The 15,264-nt window shown below is 40.2% G+C and overlaps 1 protein-coding gene across 2 annotated transcripts in view; it reads left to right on the forward strand.

Annotated features, from left to right (window-relative positions):
• The window catches only part of Ccdc178 (coiled-coil domain containing 178), a 339,248-nt gene that overhangs the window by 228,010 nt on the left and 95,974 nt on the right, over positions 1 to 15,264 (forward strand). For both annotated transcript variants that reach the window (XM_076913040.1, XM_076913038.1), the window contains one exon: positions 331 to 480. In XM_076913040.1, coding sequence (XP_076769155.1) covers positions 331 to 480 — 150 coding nt within the window. The remainder of the gene's footprint in view (positions 1 to 330; positions 481 to 15,264) is intronic.

A 15,264-nucleotide genomic window follows, 5' to 3' on the forward strand; every position in this document is an offset into this window, starting at 1 on the left:
ACAAAGTGAGTTCCAGGACAGCCAGGACTACACAGAGAAACCCTGTCTCGAAAAACCAAAAAAAAAAAAAAAAAAAAAAAAAAAAAAAAAACAAGCAAGCAAAGAAAGCCAAATCTCTGCATTCAGAAGAAAATGAGTATAACTAAGAAACATGTTGGTGTCAAAGCACACATTTTTCATTATTTTATTTATTTATACATTTTGTGTTAGAATATTTTTAGTATTTTAAAAAATATAAATATTCAAACAAATTTGCTTGGTCTTAACGTATATGTGTCTGTGTGTAAATATACAAATGCACATATCTATTAACACATTTTTTTCTTCTAGCAACGTCAAGACGATTTACTGGAAGAAAACCTGCGTTTAGCCAAAGAGTATCAACGCACACAGCTGATTTTCTTAAAGGAGAAAGAGGCTTACTTCAATGGATATGACAGACTGCTGTCACTCAATTTTTCTCTTTCCGATAAGAAAAAGGTACTGACTTTTCATTTTACTTTTTTATTAAATTATTTTGTTTATTAAATTCCAAATGTTCCCCCCTCCTTGTCCTTCCTCCCCAAGTTTTTCACCCCATGCCCCTCCCCTTTGCTTCTGAGAGAGTGTTCACCACCCACCCACCCACTCACCCACCCCCTCCTTATTCCCACGAGTATCCCCCTTCCCTGAGGCATCAAGTTTCCACAGGACTTCCACTGAGTCCAGGCAAGCCAGTTCTCTGCTACACAGGTAGCTGGGGCCAAGGACTAGCCCATGTATGCTCTTTGGTTGGTGGCTTAGTCTCTGGAAGCTCTGAGAGATCCTGGTTAATTGAGACACAAAAATTCTTAGTTTCTAACCCTCTTGCTAATATTTATTTACATTTAATTATTATGATCATCAATCATAATTATTTACTTAGTTTCCAGATGTACATATGGTATTATATATATATATTGTTCTAATTCTAATTGTACTTGACTTTGTATGCTGGGTCTCTAAACCTTCTTTTTGATATATATGCCCCAAGTTTGGGTTTTTATTTCCTTACTCAGTGTGAAGATACTTTGGACATTTGCAGTTACAGCTGACTATCTCTCATTACTAGATATGGTAGGAAATTCTACCTCTATTTGTAAACACTTCTGTTATGGGAAAAGAAGAAAAGCAAAAATTCATGGATCACAAGGAAGATAGATTTTAAAAGGAGTAAAGCTGTATTGTAACAGTAGAACGGTTATCATCACTTTGCATATATTACCCAGACATTTAGAAACAATACATGACAGTTTCCCTTCAAAATTTTGGCCTCAGGATTCAGTTTTCAAAAATCAAAGGAATGGTGATTATTTAAGAACTTACCTAGGCTTAAGAACCACTGTTAATGAGTCTTCCTTCCTATTGGCCTTAACCATAAGGATATGCTGTAAGTCGCAGTTTAAAAATCTAGGTCTGCTCTCAGAATGTTTGAGAAGGCAGAAGGCAGGGGCTGGAGTAAAGGTTTCATTAGACAGTATTGAAAGGATTCCTTATAAGTTATTTACTCTTTTAAATCTCAGTCTTCTCATTTATAAATTTAAATTTTCCCTCACAGGATAATAAATTAGGAACAAAATAAAGGAAAAGCCACAATAAGTTATTCTTAAAATAAAAGGAAGCTATGAGCTATATTTGTTGTATTTATCTGCGTGCTGCGAGAAATGTACCTGTTTCTCATACATCCACTCCGATGGCTGTTAAAGTTTCTGTTTGTCCTGAGACAAAGAAGGATGCTCTTTAGAGGGACCTCTTTGGGAGGATTTTCTTTAGAATTAGGCTCTTTCGAGGATGTTCAGTAGAAGGAGGTTGAAGGACATGTTGGGAGAACCTCTTCAGATTAATGGTCTTTAGAAGAGCCTCTTTGGAAGCATGCTCTTTAAAGGGATATCTAAAGACCTCCGTGGCAGGACCTCTTAGATAGGTGCTTTTTAGTTGAACTTCTTCAGAATTTGCCTTTTGGAAGGATGTTTTTAGAAGAATGTTTAAGTTCCTCTTTAGGAGGAGGCTCTTTTATCTGTAATTAAAGTATACTAATGAAGATTTGTTCACCATCAATAGTCACGAGTAAAACAAAGAAGAAAATCAAAGTAAGACGAGAAGTAAAACTTCTGCCAGCCTCTATTTTGATGCCATCACACATTCTCTTGGTTTATTTCTTATTTCTTTTGTTGTTTTTTTAACCTTATTATTATTATTATTTTACTTTTTTCAATCTTTTTATTTCCTCATTTCCCCTTTTGTTTCTTTTTATTGAAAATAGATTCTTCTCTCATGCATTACACCCCAACCACAGTTTCTCCTCCCACCATTCCTCCCAGCTCCTCCCCACTTACCTCTCCCCCAGTCATTTTGGAAGATGGAACATCAACTGAAGACTGTCTCCACCAGTTTGGCCTGTAGTTAAACCTGTGGTACATTTTATATATATATATATATATATATATATATATATATATATATATATATATTATATATATATATATTATATATATATATATATATATATATATATATATATATATATATATATATATTATATATATATATATATATATATATATAGAGAGAGAGAGAGAGAGAGAAGGTCCAGATAACTTTGGGCAGTACCATCACAGAGCTGGTGTTCCTGGGTACTATAAAAAAGTAGTGTGAGCAAGCCATGAGGGTAAACCCAGAAAGCAACACTCATCTGTGGCCTATAAATCGGTTCCTGCCTCCAGGTTCCTGTCATGTTTGAGTCCTTGCCCTGACTCTCCTGGAAGATGGATCTTAACTCTGAGATGAAATGAACTCTTTTTCCTCCCGCTGTTTTTGTTCATATTGTTTAATCACAGCAACAGAAACCCCAGTTAAGACATCCAGCATACTGTTTCCATAATAAGAGCATTCTCTTCACCCTTTTTATTGAATTAAAGCAACTCTTGGTACAGGATACAATGAGCCAGACTTTGATTAGAACAGGCAGGCAGGGGCCACTGGTAGGCATTGGCTTCCGTTTGTGATCCCTCAAACAAATCCTTCTCAACACACCTGTTTCAGGAAACTTTCGAGATTTATTTGTACTTTCAGCCATTTTTCATTCCCATCCTTCAGCAATGGAGGTCATTAAGTGCAGGCTGCCCTTGTCAGTGTCATGTAGGATCAATTTGCTGCGATGGACAGAGAGGCCATATTGAAGCTGTTAATCTGTCAGTGAGAAATCGTATGTCTTTAGTGTTTAATGCACCACTCACAGGATGGATCTGGCCATCAGAAACAATACAACCCTTTAATATTTTAGTCCATTTCTTTGTTATAACAGCCTTTCCTACGTATAGGGGTTTAGTCCTCTACTCAGCCTAGTTTGGAGTACAGGAAAGCAATGGTTAATCCTATGAATTTTGTGTAGCTCTTTTCTGTTTTCTGATGAATTTCCCTCACTCCGAACCTGAATTGCTTTTGTCAGGATAAACAATTGTATTTTAATAATTATGATTCTTAAGGGATATTGTTTTTTCTACAATGATTTCATATTTTTATACCTCTTTTGTACTTGTAGACCAAACGTAGCAAAGCCTGATTGATGGAAGAGTAAATCAAATTAAGGATAATGTTCCTTTCCTTACCATAATTTTGCACAGAGACGTTTCAAATGCTACAACACTACAGCATTGCTCTCGGTGGTGATATTATGCCTGTTTATTTGGATATGTTTCTTTATACCCCAGGGCTTTTCGAAATTTCAGTGATGGGTCTTTTCCCCTTTAAACCTCAGAAAGAGACAAACGCAATTATGCTAAATTCTTATTTGCCCCATTCATGGGTAACGATAGAAACAAATCCAATACAAAACTTCTCAGATGTCAAAATTAAAGCTAACACTAGAAATAAATTAAGAAAAATAAATCTGAAAAACAGGTTTTGTTTGTATGTGAATCTGAGGGTATTCATCTCTTTCTTAGGTAAACTTCAAATACGTTTTTGTATTTTCACTTTAAAACTGCATTAATATATCCAGGAAACTATGCCTTTGTTTCTAGTGGCATCTGAAATTCTTTAGTCCACAAAGAAAGGTAAGTTAAGATGTTGTGCAAATAGTGGTGCAGTCTGCTGGCTGACAACAAAATTGCTTCCAGAACTGGTTTTAAAAATACGTTTAATTCTTTTTGAAAACACTCATAAAGTTTAACCCCTTCCCACAGGAAATCCTAGTGTTTTTAAATAAAGGAAATAAAAGCTAGGGCTTAATGGGCATTTCTGGGAAACATTTCCCAAGTATCTGTGTGTGTGTGTGTGTGTGTGTGTGTGTGTGTGTAATATATATATTATATATATATAATATATATTATATATAATATATATGCATGCATGCTTATACCTATGTGTGTGTGTGTATACATGCACATGTGTGTGTCTGTGTGTGTGGGTGCATGTGCGGGTGCATGCATATGCATGTTTGTATATGTCTCTGTGTGTGTGTGTATGTATGCATGCTTATACCTATGTGTGTGTGTGTATGCGCGCATGCACATGTGTGTGTCTGTGTGTCTGGGTGCATGTATGGGTGCGTGCATATGCATGTTTGTGTATGTCTGTCTGTGTGTCTCTGTATGTGTGTTGTCTATGTGTTTTTGTCTGTGTGTGTCTGCATATATATGTGTTTGCACATGTGTGTGCATGTGTGTATGTGCGTGCATATGTGTACATGTGTGTGCATGTGCATGTATATGTGCATACATGTGTGTGTGCGTGTGTGTGTGCACGTGTGTGTGTGCGTGTGTGTGTGTACATGTGTGTGTGTGTGTGTGCGCGCGTGTGTGCGCGTGTGTGTGTGTGTGTGTGTGTGTGTGTGCGTGTGTATGTGTGTGTGCGCGTGTGTGTGTGTGTGTTTAGGGTGGTAAACCTATGTGCTATGCATTTGGCAGGCATTATCTTTTTAATGTTCCCCATCATGGATTCTTTCCTATTACCACTGTCATCATATCCTATGTAAGACACAGAAGTGAAGCTGTGTCACTTATAATGTCACCAATGTAGAGGGAGATGGATGGAGATACAACTTGAGTCTGGTTACCATCTGGCCTCCTTCAAGTCCTTAAAATAGCTTCTTTGCTATTGCATAACAATGCCATGTACATCTCATGATAAACCATACATACAAAAACCACATAAGTCACATGTCTGTGGTGTGCAGCTGAAATGAAAGGTTTTGATCACTAATTGTCATGGTAAATCTATCTGTTTTGCCACCTCTTTTCAATGGCTGCTTTTAGGTCAGAGGATCACCTATTATGTTAGAAATGATTGAATTCACATAGGACTTAGGGTCAGCTTCAAAATTATAATTTTTAATCTTATCAATTAGAAGCATCCTTAGGTAATTTGCCCTCTCTTACAAAATAATTTTTTACATAAGGAATCTGGGAAGTTGTAGGGCCTCAGTGATTTAGTACATGACCAGATAAGAGGTAAAATCTGTTTAAGAAACAGTGATAACTTAGATTTGAGTATTGTACCCAATAGACTGTGGGTAGCAATGTTCTGGTGTTTGTTTGTTTGTTTGTTTGTTTGTTTTTCTGTCTGTTTAATAAGCATTGCTATCCTAGCAGTTTTTAGATGAGAGCATCACTTTTAAGTAATGTGGATACAGGAAGATAAATCTGAGATCAATGGAAATGGTCTCAGGGAACAGAATACAGAGAGCATTTGTATATTCATTGAATTACTCAAAAGAATCGTTAGTAAACCATCATACAGACAAAGACATATTAGGTGGCTCAGAATAGTTCACCTTATCTCTGCTCTGAGGTTGAGCTATGCTGAGTCCCTCCTCAGCTGCAGCAGAGATTCCAAGTTCTTTAGCTGTCTCTCTTCATCTCAGTGAGAAAGAAAGCACAAATTTTTGCTATTCAATCTACATTGCAAGGTTTGAAAAAGCATATCTCCATAGTTAGCTCTAGATAACTTTGTATCCACTAAAGATCAGACTATTTTCTTCTGTTTTTTTTTTTTTTTTCAATTGTCAGATATGGTTTCATGTAGCCCTCCCATGTGAATATTAAAAGTTGCTTTACTAGATGCTTTCTGGGGGCCTGTTCATTACAGATGGAGATACATTTCTTCTGAATGAAAACTGTCACTCCTTTAATATATTTTTGCTTAAACAGTCACTCAAACACCATGCCAGGGTCTCTCTTTCTCTGTTTCTTAGAACACTGGTAAACACACACACACACACACACACACACACACACACAAACACTTTGGCCTCTTTGTTTGAACACATGCTTACACACACAAGGAGCTAGTTCTTCAGGAGCTAGCATCATCCAAGGAATATCAATGAAATCCCTGTTGTTTTCCAGTCTGTCTAAAGAGCTCTGCTCGGGTCTCAGCTTGCTAGGAAACTTTTGCAGTGACTGAGACAGTGTCCAAACCTCACAGGAGAAGCATGGAGAGCTTGGAGTCAATGTTTGCATCATCACAAATTTTACATTCATGAAAACTCTGCTAGAAGGTACCCTTAACAAGGAAAAAACACATCCTCAGGAGTGCCTATACAACCCTAAAAGTCATCTCTTTGTGATCATCTCTCCACAAAACTATGGAGCCATATGTCACAAAAATTGCTTAAAATATATCACAGCATGGAAAACAAATGTCAGTATGCTAACTGTTTTAGGCTCTTATTCGTCCTACAGATTCTAACATCATGAATATTATATATATATATATATATATATATATATATATATATATATGAGAGAAACAGACAGATACAGACATAGAGACACAGAGACGAAGAGTCTCAAACAGACAGACCCAATGTTATGAATTAGACTGTTATCAATGTCATTATTTGAGTACAGATGTTATATAATCTATACCAGGTTAATGAAATCATTATGAGAAAAAACTTGTGAAATTCCAAAGCACTAAAAAACTGTCATTTCTGACAAGCAACAGTACCTTAAAAACAATGGTTTAGTTCCATTGACATAAACATTTATTATTTGCTGTAAACTATCTAGTTGTCAAGAGATTTAGCCAAAGTTCTGTCTATTCTGGCCACAAGATCTAAATTCACTTTCAGGCAACTTATTCTGTTAGCCTGTTCACATATGCTTTCAAATGTAAGCACATCCGGCACGCAGTACACCAGACCACTCAAGTATAATTTTTTAAAGATTTCTATATTATGATCTGCCCTAATAATACAGCCCTACAATAATTTTGATTTTATCTCACTGAATAAGATTTTAACCTATCTCAGAATTGTCAGAAAGATATATTTTACATAAAGAATAGGTATTTAGTGACTAATGATCTATGCTATTCTGTATAATACTCTCTCATTAAAGAAAAAGCTACCTGTTTTGGGGAAGGTCTAAATCTCAATTGATAGAGACTAGTTAATGTGTTTTTCCTATTGCTTTTAAGTGTATTTTGTATAAGTTGGCCTTATATGATATATTCAGGCAATCAAATTGTGTAGTCTTGCCATTTAAATGTGTTGATGGGTCTGACAAAATATTATATTCGGAGATATTAGAAATATTTTTCTTTTTCAGCTGAAGAATTTGTCACAGCTTTCCTTCGCAGTAGTCTTGAATCTGAACCAATTATTTCTAATATTTTATGCTGTCCCTTCAGAGTAAACACTGATTGAAAAGTAGACAATAGATAGATAGAAAGATGATTGAAAAAAGACAGATGACTAGATAATAAATGATAGATAATAAATGGATAAATAATAGATAGATAGATGATAGATAGATGATATAAAGCTTATAAATAGGTAATATGTAGATGATAGATAATAGGTAGATGATAGAGTGATAGATAATAGATAAATAATTGATGGAAAGATAGATAGATAGATAGATAGATAGATAGATAGATAGATAGATGAAACCTAATTGATAAACACAAGATAATCAGTAGAATGACAGCCATTAGCTAACACTTTACTTGAGTAAGTGAAATGTTTAAATTTATAACATTTGGAATTTTTAATTATATCAGATTTAAAATGACATTTGGATTTTTTTCATTCAATCCTGGATTCCATAATTCTTGTGGACTTTCAAAGAAAAAAATTTTAAAGGGTATACATAGTATTATCACAAGTTACTGGAAAGAAAAAAAAAAGCAAACGTTTGCATGGCATACACAGAAAGGGGGCAGAACTGTTATCTGTAAAAGCAGCAAAGAATTTGGCTTGCTTGACTCTTTGTATGAAGCATGCTACAGTAGTCTTTTGATTCTAATATGAAACTGCAGTAAGGATCATTGCACTAATGCATGAGGATTTGTGATAATGTTGCTGAAATTTTACTGTCAAAACTGAACTGCAGTGTAATGACTTTCGTTATCATGGTTTCTAATAACTATCCAGCATGGACTGACCCTACATATGTCTGATACAATAATGTCTAAGTAACTCAGGAAGCAAAACAAAGGGGAGATAAAAACAGTCCACAGAACGTTATGAGTGGCTTCATGGCAACTGTTATTATTAATATTGTTAAAACAGTTATAGCACAAATATGATGTAAGCCATAGGTTCACATGGGAATTATAACCCAAAATTTGGCATCTTATGACAGTATTAACCAAAGAAATCCACAAATGCTTTCTGGGCTCCTCAGGGGGCTCTTATACTCTTTGCTGTCTCATTGCTGCTGTTTGCTGATAGAACTTTTGGTCAAAATTTCCTTCCAACACCTGAATATTTCTTTCTTCTCCCTTTTATGAAAGATTCTCTTTTATCTTGTTCTATTTTCAGGTATCCCTCCTTAGTGATATATATTTTCATTTCATGCCACTTCATTGTAATAAAATATGAAAAAATAACTAAAAGTAACTCATGTTAGCTAGCATCCTGTATAGTGGTCACACACACAGGCCAGTACAGACACGCCAGACACAGAGCAATAAATGTACTGTATCATAAATGCTCAACAATTATAAATGGAATCATCAGCTTTATCATAATTTTAAATCACTTTTATTCACCTACTTCCTAAAAAAATCTATGAAATATCTGGGAATATTCTCTTTTATCTGTCTTTAACCTAGGATGCTATATCACGTGCTTTCCTTACTGCTGTTACAAAATCCTCTGACTCTGATGATCAACGTTCACCATCACTAATGTTAACTGTATAGGTTTGCTAGAGCTGTGGTAACAAAGAGCCCCAAGACAGCGTTGTAAACAATAGAGTTTCATCATCCCCGAAGTTAGACATCTGAATCAAGGTGTCGTCAAGACTGACTCTTGCTAATGGTTCTAGTCAATTCCATCCAGTTGCATTGGCTAGTAGATGTTGCCACTACCAATGTGTTTGTTGATTTTGAGGAACAAATTACTTCACTTCCAGTCAAGTTATTTCTTATTTGATAAGAAAAGAAAAATTCTGAATAAACAATACAGATGAATGAAAATAAAGATATGCAAAAACATAGGCAAGATATGTCTTCAGATATCCTGTCTCTATAGATTTTGTCTTCTTTTCTTTTTCTCATTTAGTGTGTGTTTGTAAAACTAGTGATTGTCAGTTTTCTCCTTCTAACACATGGGTTCCAGGAATCTGACTCAGGTCATCAAACTGAGTTAGGTCACCAGACTCAGAAATTTTCTCTTCTAATAACAATGCCCATTATATCGGGTTAGTTATTATGCCAATAGCCTCAAGGTAAGATGCCTGGGAAATGCAGAGAGTTCCTCCAGGCTGTGGCTCCACAGTTTCTGACGGCGCAGTACCAATGACATGAGAAAGTCCATGAGTTTTTACAGGATTTAATGTCATGGGGAATGGTAGATGAATCTGAATGTACCCCCCCCCACCCAAAAACCCAGGGCAGACCTGAGTTAAATAGTGAGGGAAAGAGAAGGAGGGACTGGGGAGGAATGCTTAATTGGCTCCACCCCCTGGCCTTCAGGTACCTCATTAGTATGTAAATCTCTCTAGGGCCAGAAGCCTATTAATCATGCCCTCTACCTGTGCCCTATGTGACTGAAGGGTGCAGGTTGAATGGAGATTAGACCTCATGTCAGGAACCTGGGTTCTGGGGGCGTGGCCAAACACCAACAACCCAAGAACCAGGATACCCTTCCACAGCCCTACATCCCACTCTCTTTTCTTTCATAAAAGGAGGGGCAACTCTGTGTTATTGAGAGATATGGACCCCATGGAGTAGTCTGGAATCCGGGACCATGGGGGGATATATGCCATCCCTGACAGACAATGTCCTGTTGGGTCTCTGGCTATCTCAAACCCAGCACTCTACCAGGGAGACCAAACCATCTCTTTATGACCCAACATCTCACTCTCTTTTAGTGAAAAATTTGGATGAGGGAGTCAAAAAAAAAAAAAAAAAAAAAAAAAAAAACACTATGAAGGCCATAGGGTGTGGCACAATTAAGTCACAGGGTAAGGAGAGCTGGGGGTGGGGGTTAGGAAAGCAAGGGATCATTGAAACAATTAAACACAGGTGGTACAGTTTGAGTGTAATAACATCTGATTAATCTAAATAGACATTATTTTTTCCTTACTAACGTGTAACTTTAGCTATGTGACTTTGGCAAAAGAGTTCATCTGAAGCTGGAAGGTCTGGATCTGTCTTCTGTAGTGAGCATCTCTGGGTCTGGCATGTGTCCCTGGAGTCTTTAGCATGTGTCTCTGGATCTCAGCATGCATGTCAGGGTCTCAGCATGCATCTCTGGGGTCTTCAGTCAGAAGAGGTGGCTGGAAGAAGGGTGTGTCCCAGGCAGGTTCCAGGAGATGGCGTTGTCTCTGCTGGACTTGTGGGAGCACCTATAGGATAATCACAACAGGGAAGCAGCACCCCAGCAGCGGGATGTCTGCAAAGGGTGTGTAGCAAGCATTAGGCTATTTGTGAGCAAGCATGTCATGGTTTGTTGTTGAGATCTTAGAAAAGCAAAAATGTTTGAGGAAATTTAGTCTTAGAAGGCACCTTTGAGTCGGCTTTGGATGGCTGAGGAAGAAAACATCATGTTAATTATGTATCTGGGGTAGACAGCAACAGTTTGTCTGTAAAAGGGAACTAGTTGTTAATTAAGAGCTGAAAAATGTTGACCAGCATGTTGATTTAACCTGTGGAAGTAGAGTAGATGACTTCTGAACCTTAAAGAAATCTTAAAAATTGAAGAAAAAAATGTTGGGCATATATTATGAGTGTTAGAGAGGTAAGAAGACATTTAAACAACAACAAAAAAAAAAAAAGAAAGAAAATATTTAATTGAAAAGCACAAACAGTGTTGCTTTGGGTGTTCCTGTTAGGGAGAAAGGGAAACGTTTAAAATATTTGCTTGAAAAACAGGAACGTTGTTGCAGGTCTTCCTGTTGGGGAGAAGAAGCAGTAATGGTGGATTTAGAAGCAGTGGAGGAGGGGCTTGTTCTGCCATGTGGTGTCTGGGTCCTCTGGCAGAGAGGTCCTGTATTCCCCCTTTGTTTTTCTTAGAAATCTTAAATGTAGAGGAGGAGAAAAAGGCTAACTTTGAAGAAAGCTTAGAGGAAGAGACATATAGGCTTGATAGGAGAGCCAAGAGTCAGAAAGAGTGAAAGGCTGTGTCTATGGGAGAGACACGTGGAAGCTGGATTTGAGCCAGAAGCTCCTGTGGTAAACTGGCAGTTGCCATGCAGTTTTTTCAGGCTCAACCTGGAGTTTCTAAGGAACACAGGTCTGGGTAGTAAGCAGGGTTTTGCCTCTGTTGCTTCAGGCAAGCCGGCTAAGCAGAAAAAGCTGTAGCCTGTCGCAAATGATGGGAGGAGCAGGGGAAGAAGCTGCCTGGCAGGTGGCAACCAGGCTCAGCCTGGCGTTTTTTAGCCGAGAGGAGAAACACAAGGGTGAAGGGAGCAAATAGGGTTTGCTTCTGGCAAGCTGGCTGGGCTAAGTAGCTCTAGCCGGTCACAAATGAAGAAGAAAAAGGGGGAAAGTCTATGCTAGCAGGCTGTGTGTGAAAGACTGACCCCCTGGGGGAGAAACACTGGGAACTAGAGTTTGGAGTCATTGTTCTTGAGAAGTTAGCAGGCGGCTTGGGAACCACTGACCCTTAAGGGAGGGGCAGAGAGTGGAGATTAGGGAGTCACTGCCATCTTGTTGAGTTGGAGAACAGGTGGGGAGAAAGAGAGAAAAAAAACTTATGTTAGCAGGCAGTGCACAAAGACTGAAGTGGGCATTCCTGAGAGCTCAAAACAAAAGGGGAATCTCTCCTCTAAGGAAAGAGTCTTAGAAGGAGGGTCACAGCAGGCACTGAGACTTGAAAGACAGCTGTTAGCTGTGAAGGAGCCCTCTCTGTGGAGCTGAGGTATAGGCAAAGTAGAGGCTAGGGAGTTGCCACCATCTTGTCCTTGAGCTGGAGAGCACGTGGAGAGGGAGAGACAGAGAGAAAGAGGAAGAGAGAGGAGTTAAAGCAGAGAAGCTGGCCAGGAACACATGGAGAGAGAAAGAGAGAGACCTAGTCTTCTTGAACTAGGCAGGAGCTAGTGGTAGCTAAGAATTAGAAGCTAACAAAGATCATGTGGAGAGAGAAAGAGACGGGGGAGACAGAAAGAAGCCTGCCTAGTCTTGTGAACTAGGCTGGGGGTTACTCACTGTCTTGGAGTTTCGTGGAGAGGATTTTTGTGGGCACCAGCTGGGGCGAGGGCACTCTTGGAGCTGGCTCTGCCTGCATCCTCTACCACCTGTAGGGAATGATGTAGGCTCGAGTGAGGGCATGTGCGGGGTGTGAGTCTCTGTTGTCTTGTGGGTCCACGTGTCTGTCATGGCTCAGTTGGCTGGAACTGTGGCTCAGTGTGGCAGAAGCTGAAGTGTGGGATCTTTAACTGAGTTGGTTCCACATCACACCAGTGGGTGCTACAGGCCCCATCTGGTGGGGAAGTTTTCATTCAGTCTGAAGTTCTGTGGGGTGCAGAGCTCTTGGATGTGGACCCCCAGGCAAGAAGGCTTGTGGGGATCATGTGGTCTCAGACTCCTGGGCTCCCAGGCACCATCGAAAGCTACTGGAAGAGTTGAGACTGGGGGCCGGTAGGCTGGACTAGCCTGTAGCCAAGAGGGAGGAGAGGGAGAGCTCTGGCATGGCCCCACGGGGTGGGTGTCACTCACTTAGAAGGGTCGGCTAGCTTGGTTGAATCGGTAGGGAATGATCAGCTCATGTATGGGTGGGGGTGCAGAGCTCTTGGATTGAGGATCCCTGCACCGGGAGGTGTCTAGGGACTGACTAGTCTCAAGCCCTTGGGGTATCTTACGGCCGAGAGGCCACAAAAGGACCGAGACAGGGGCATGTGGTGTAGAGTGAAAAATTATAAAGGCCATTTTATGAAATGTGTGTAGATATTTCGCCTTGGACCTTGGGCAGAAAAGTGCAGATTCCAGAACGAGGAACTGAATGTAAGATTTTCACCACCCCAGGACACATTCCAGGTGAATGTAAATCAAGCCTCAAACAATAGGCCTAAACTAATAATAATAACAGGGCCCTTTCCCTAACCTAAATAGTTAAAAGTGCCTGCCAGCAGGTTTGGGCCCATCTAATTAGTTACAGAGGAGGGGTAGTTACAAGACAAAGGCCTGTTAAGAACATCCCAGAAACTGACTGGCCAAGGGAGGAACTACACCCTGCCCCCATGGTACGGCCTGCTAGTGTTCAAAAAAAAAAAAAAAAGTAAAACAACCAATCCTGTGCACCCTCTCAAAAGTTTGCTTTTTTCCCACCCTGCCCATATATAAGCACTAGACCCCTGAGCCACGAGGTCAGTCCCTCTATCCCCTATGTGAGATATGGGGATATGGGCTGGCCCAGAGCTCTGATTTAATAAACCACCTCATGTACTTTACAGCAAGACGGTCTCTCGTGTGTCCTTTGGGTTCGTGCTATCCTGTGACTTAAGTGGACCTCCCTTCTGGGGAGTCCTGGACCTTTCAGTGGGAGCTCGACTGGCTATCCCACAACTGAGAGAAATGAGGGGGAGGGGAGAATAAAGAGGCTCTGGCAGCACCCCACGGGAGAAAGGTTACTGTACTTGCTTGGTTGCATGGGTGATCGAGTCCCACATTGTTGCACCAGCTGTAGGTAATTGGCTGGGAAATGCAGAGAGTTCTTCCAGGCTGGAAGTTAGGCCTGGCTGCTGTGGCTCCAGGGTTCCTCACGATGCAGTCTCAATGACACAAGAAAGTCCATGGGGTTTTACAGGCTTTAATGTCATGGGGGATGGTAGATGAATCTGGATGCACCCCCTCCCCAAAACCCAGGGCAAACCTGAGTTAATTAGGGAGGGAAAGAGGGGGAGGGGCTGGGGAAGAATGCTTAATTGGCTCCACCCTCTGGCCTTCAGGTACCTCATTAGTATGTAAATCTCTCTAGGGCCTGAAGACTGTTAATCACACCCTCTACCTTGCCCTATGTGACTGAAGGGTGCAGGTTGAATGGAGATTAGACCTCATGTCAGGAGCCTGGGTTCTGGGGGCATGGCCAAACACCCACAAACCAAGAACCAGGATACCCTTCCAAGGCCTGACAGCTGAACATAGGGGAGCTGACACTGATAGCAAGGCCCAGTGAGTCAACCATGAAAATGTGAGAGTGGGAGCTGGCCCAGCCCCTCACTGTCAGTAGCACTTGGGAGAGTGGGCCCCATGCCTCGATTAGGTAGCACAGTGGAGCTGGCTCTGGAGGCATGGGTTCAGGTGAGCTGACCCAAAGGTCATGAGAGTGAGAAAGCTTACCCTGCCTCCTGCCATTGTGTCTGTCACCTAACCAGATCAGTGCTGGAGAGCTCATCTTGGTGGTGCCAGTAAGGAAGTACTTTGATGGGCTAACCAGCTCAGCTACCATCCAGGCCCAGATCCAAGGCTATGGGTTGGTCTATTCCAAAATCTACATCATCTCTGCACTTCTGTGGCCTGTGAAAAGGCTGGTCCTGCTGATCCAAAGCTGCAGGATCTCCATGACACAAGGCATCAACAGGATAACTGGGAGTAATTTCGGTGAGGAGACAATATTGATGTATCACAGACATCAGAGACCTCGAGCCACACAAATGAATCTTTGTAATTAACCTTTGCAAGTGAAGATGCATGGACAGAGGGGGCCACATTGTGAAGCACACTGATACACTACAGCTTCCACAATGAGATGCTGGCTATCCTTTGTTTTGTTTTATTTTGTTTGTGTGTGTGGTTTTTATTTTGGGGGTTTGCAAGGGCCAAGGGCAGATATAAGGGGACTGGGGTGCATGG

This window comes from Arvicanthis niloticus, chromosome 14 (assembly GCF_011762505.2).
Source record: "Arvicanthis niloticus isolate mArvNil1 chromosome 14, mArvNil1.pat.X, whole genome shotgun sequence".
Classification (NCBI taxonomy): domain Eukaryota; kingdom Metazoa; phylum Chordata; class Mammalia; order Rodentia; family Muridae; genus Arvicanthis; species Arvicanthis niloticus.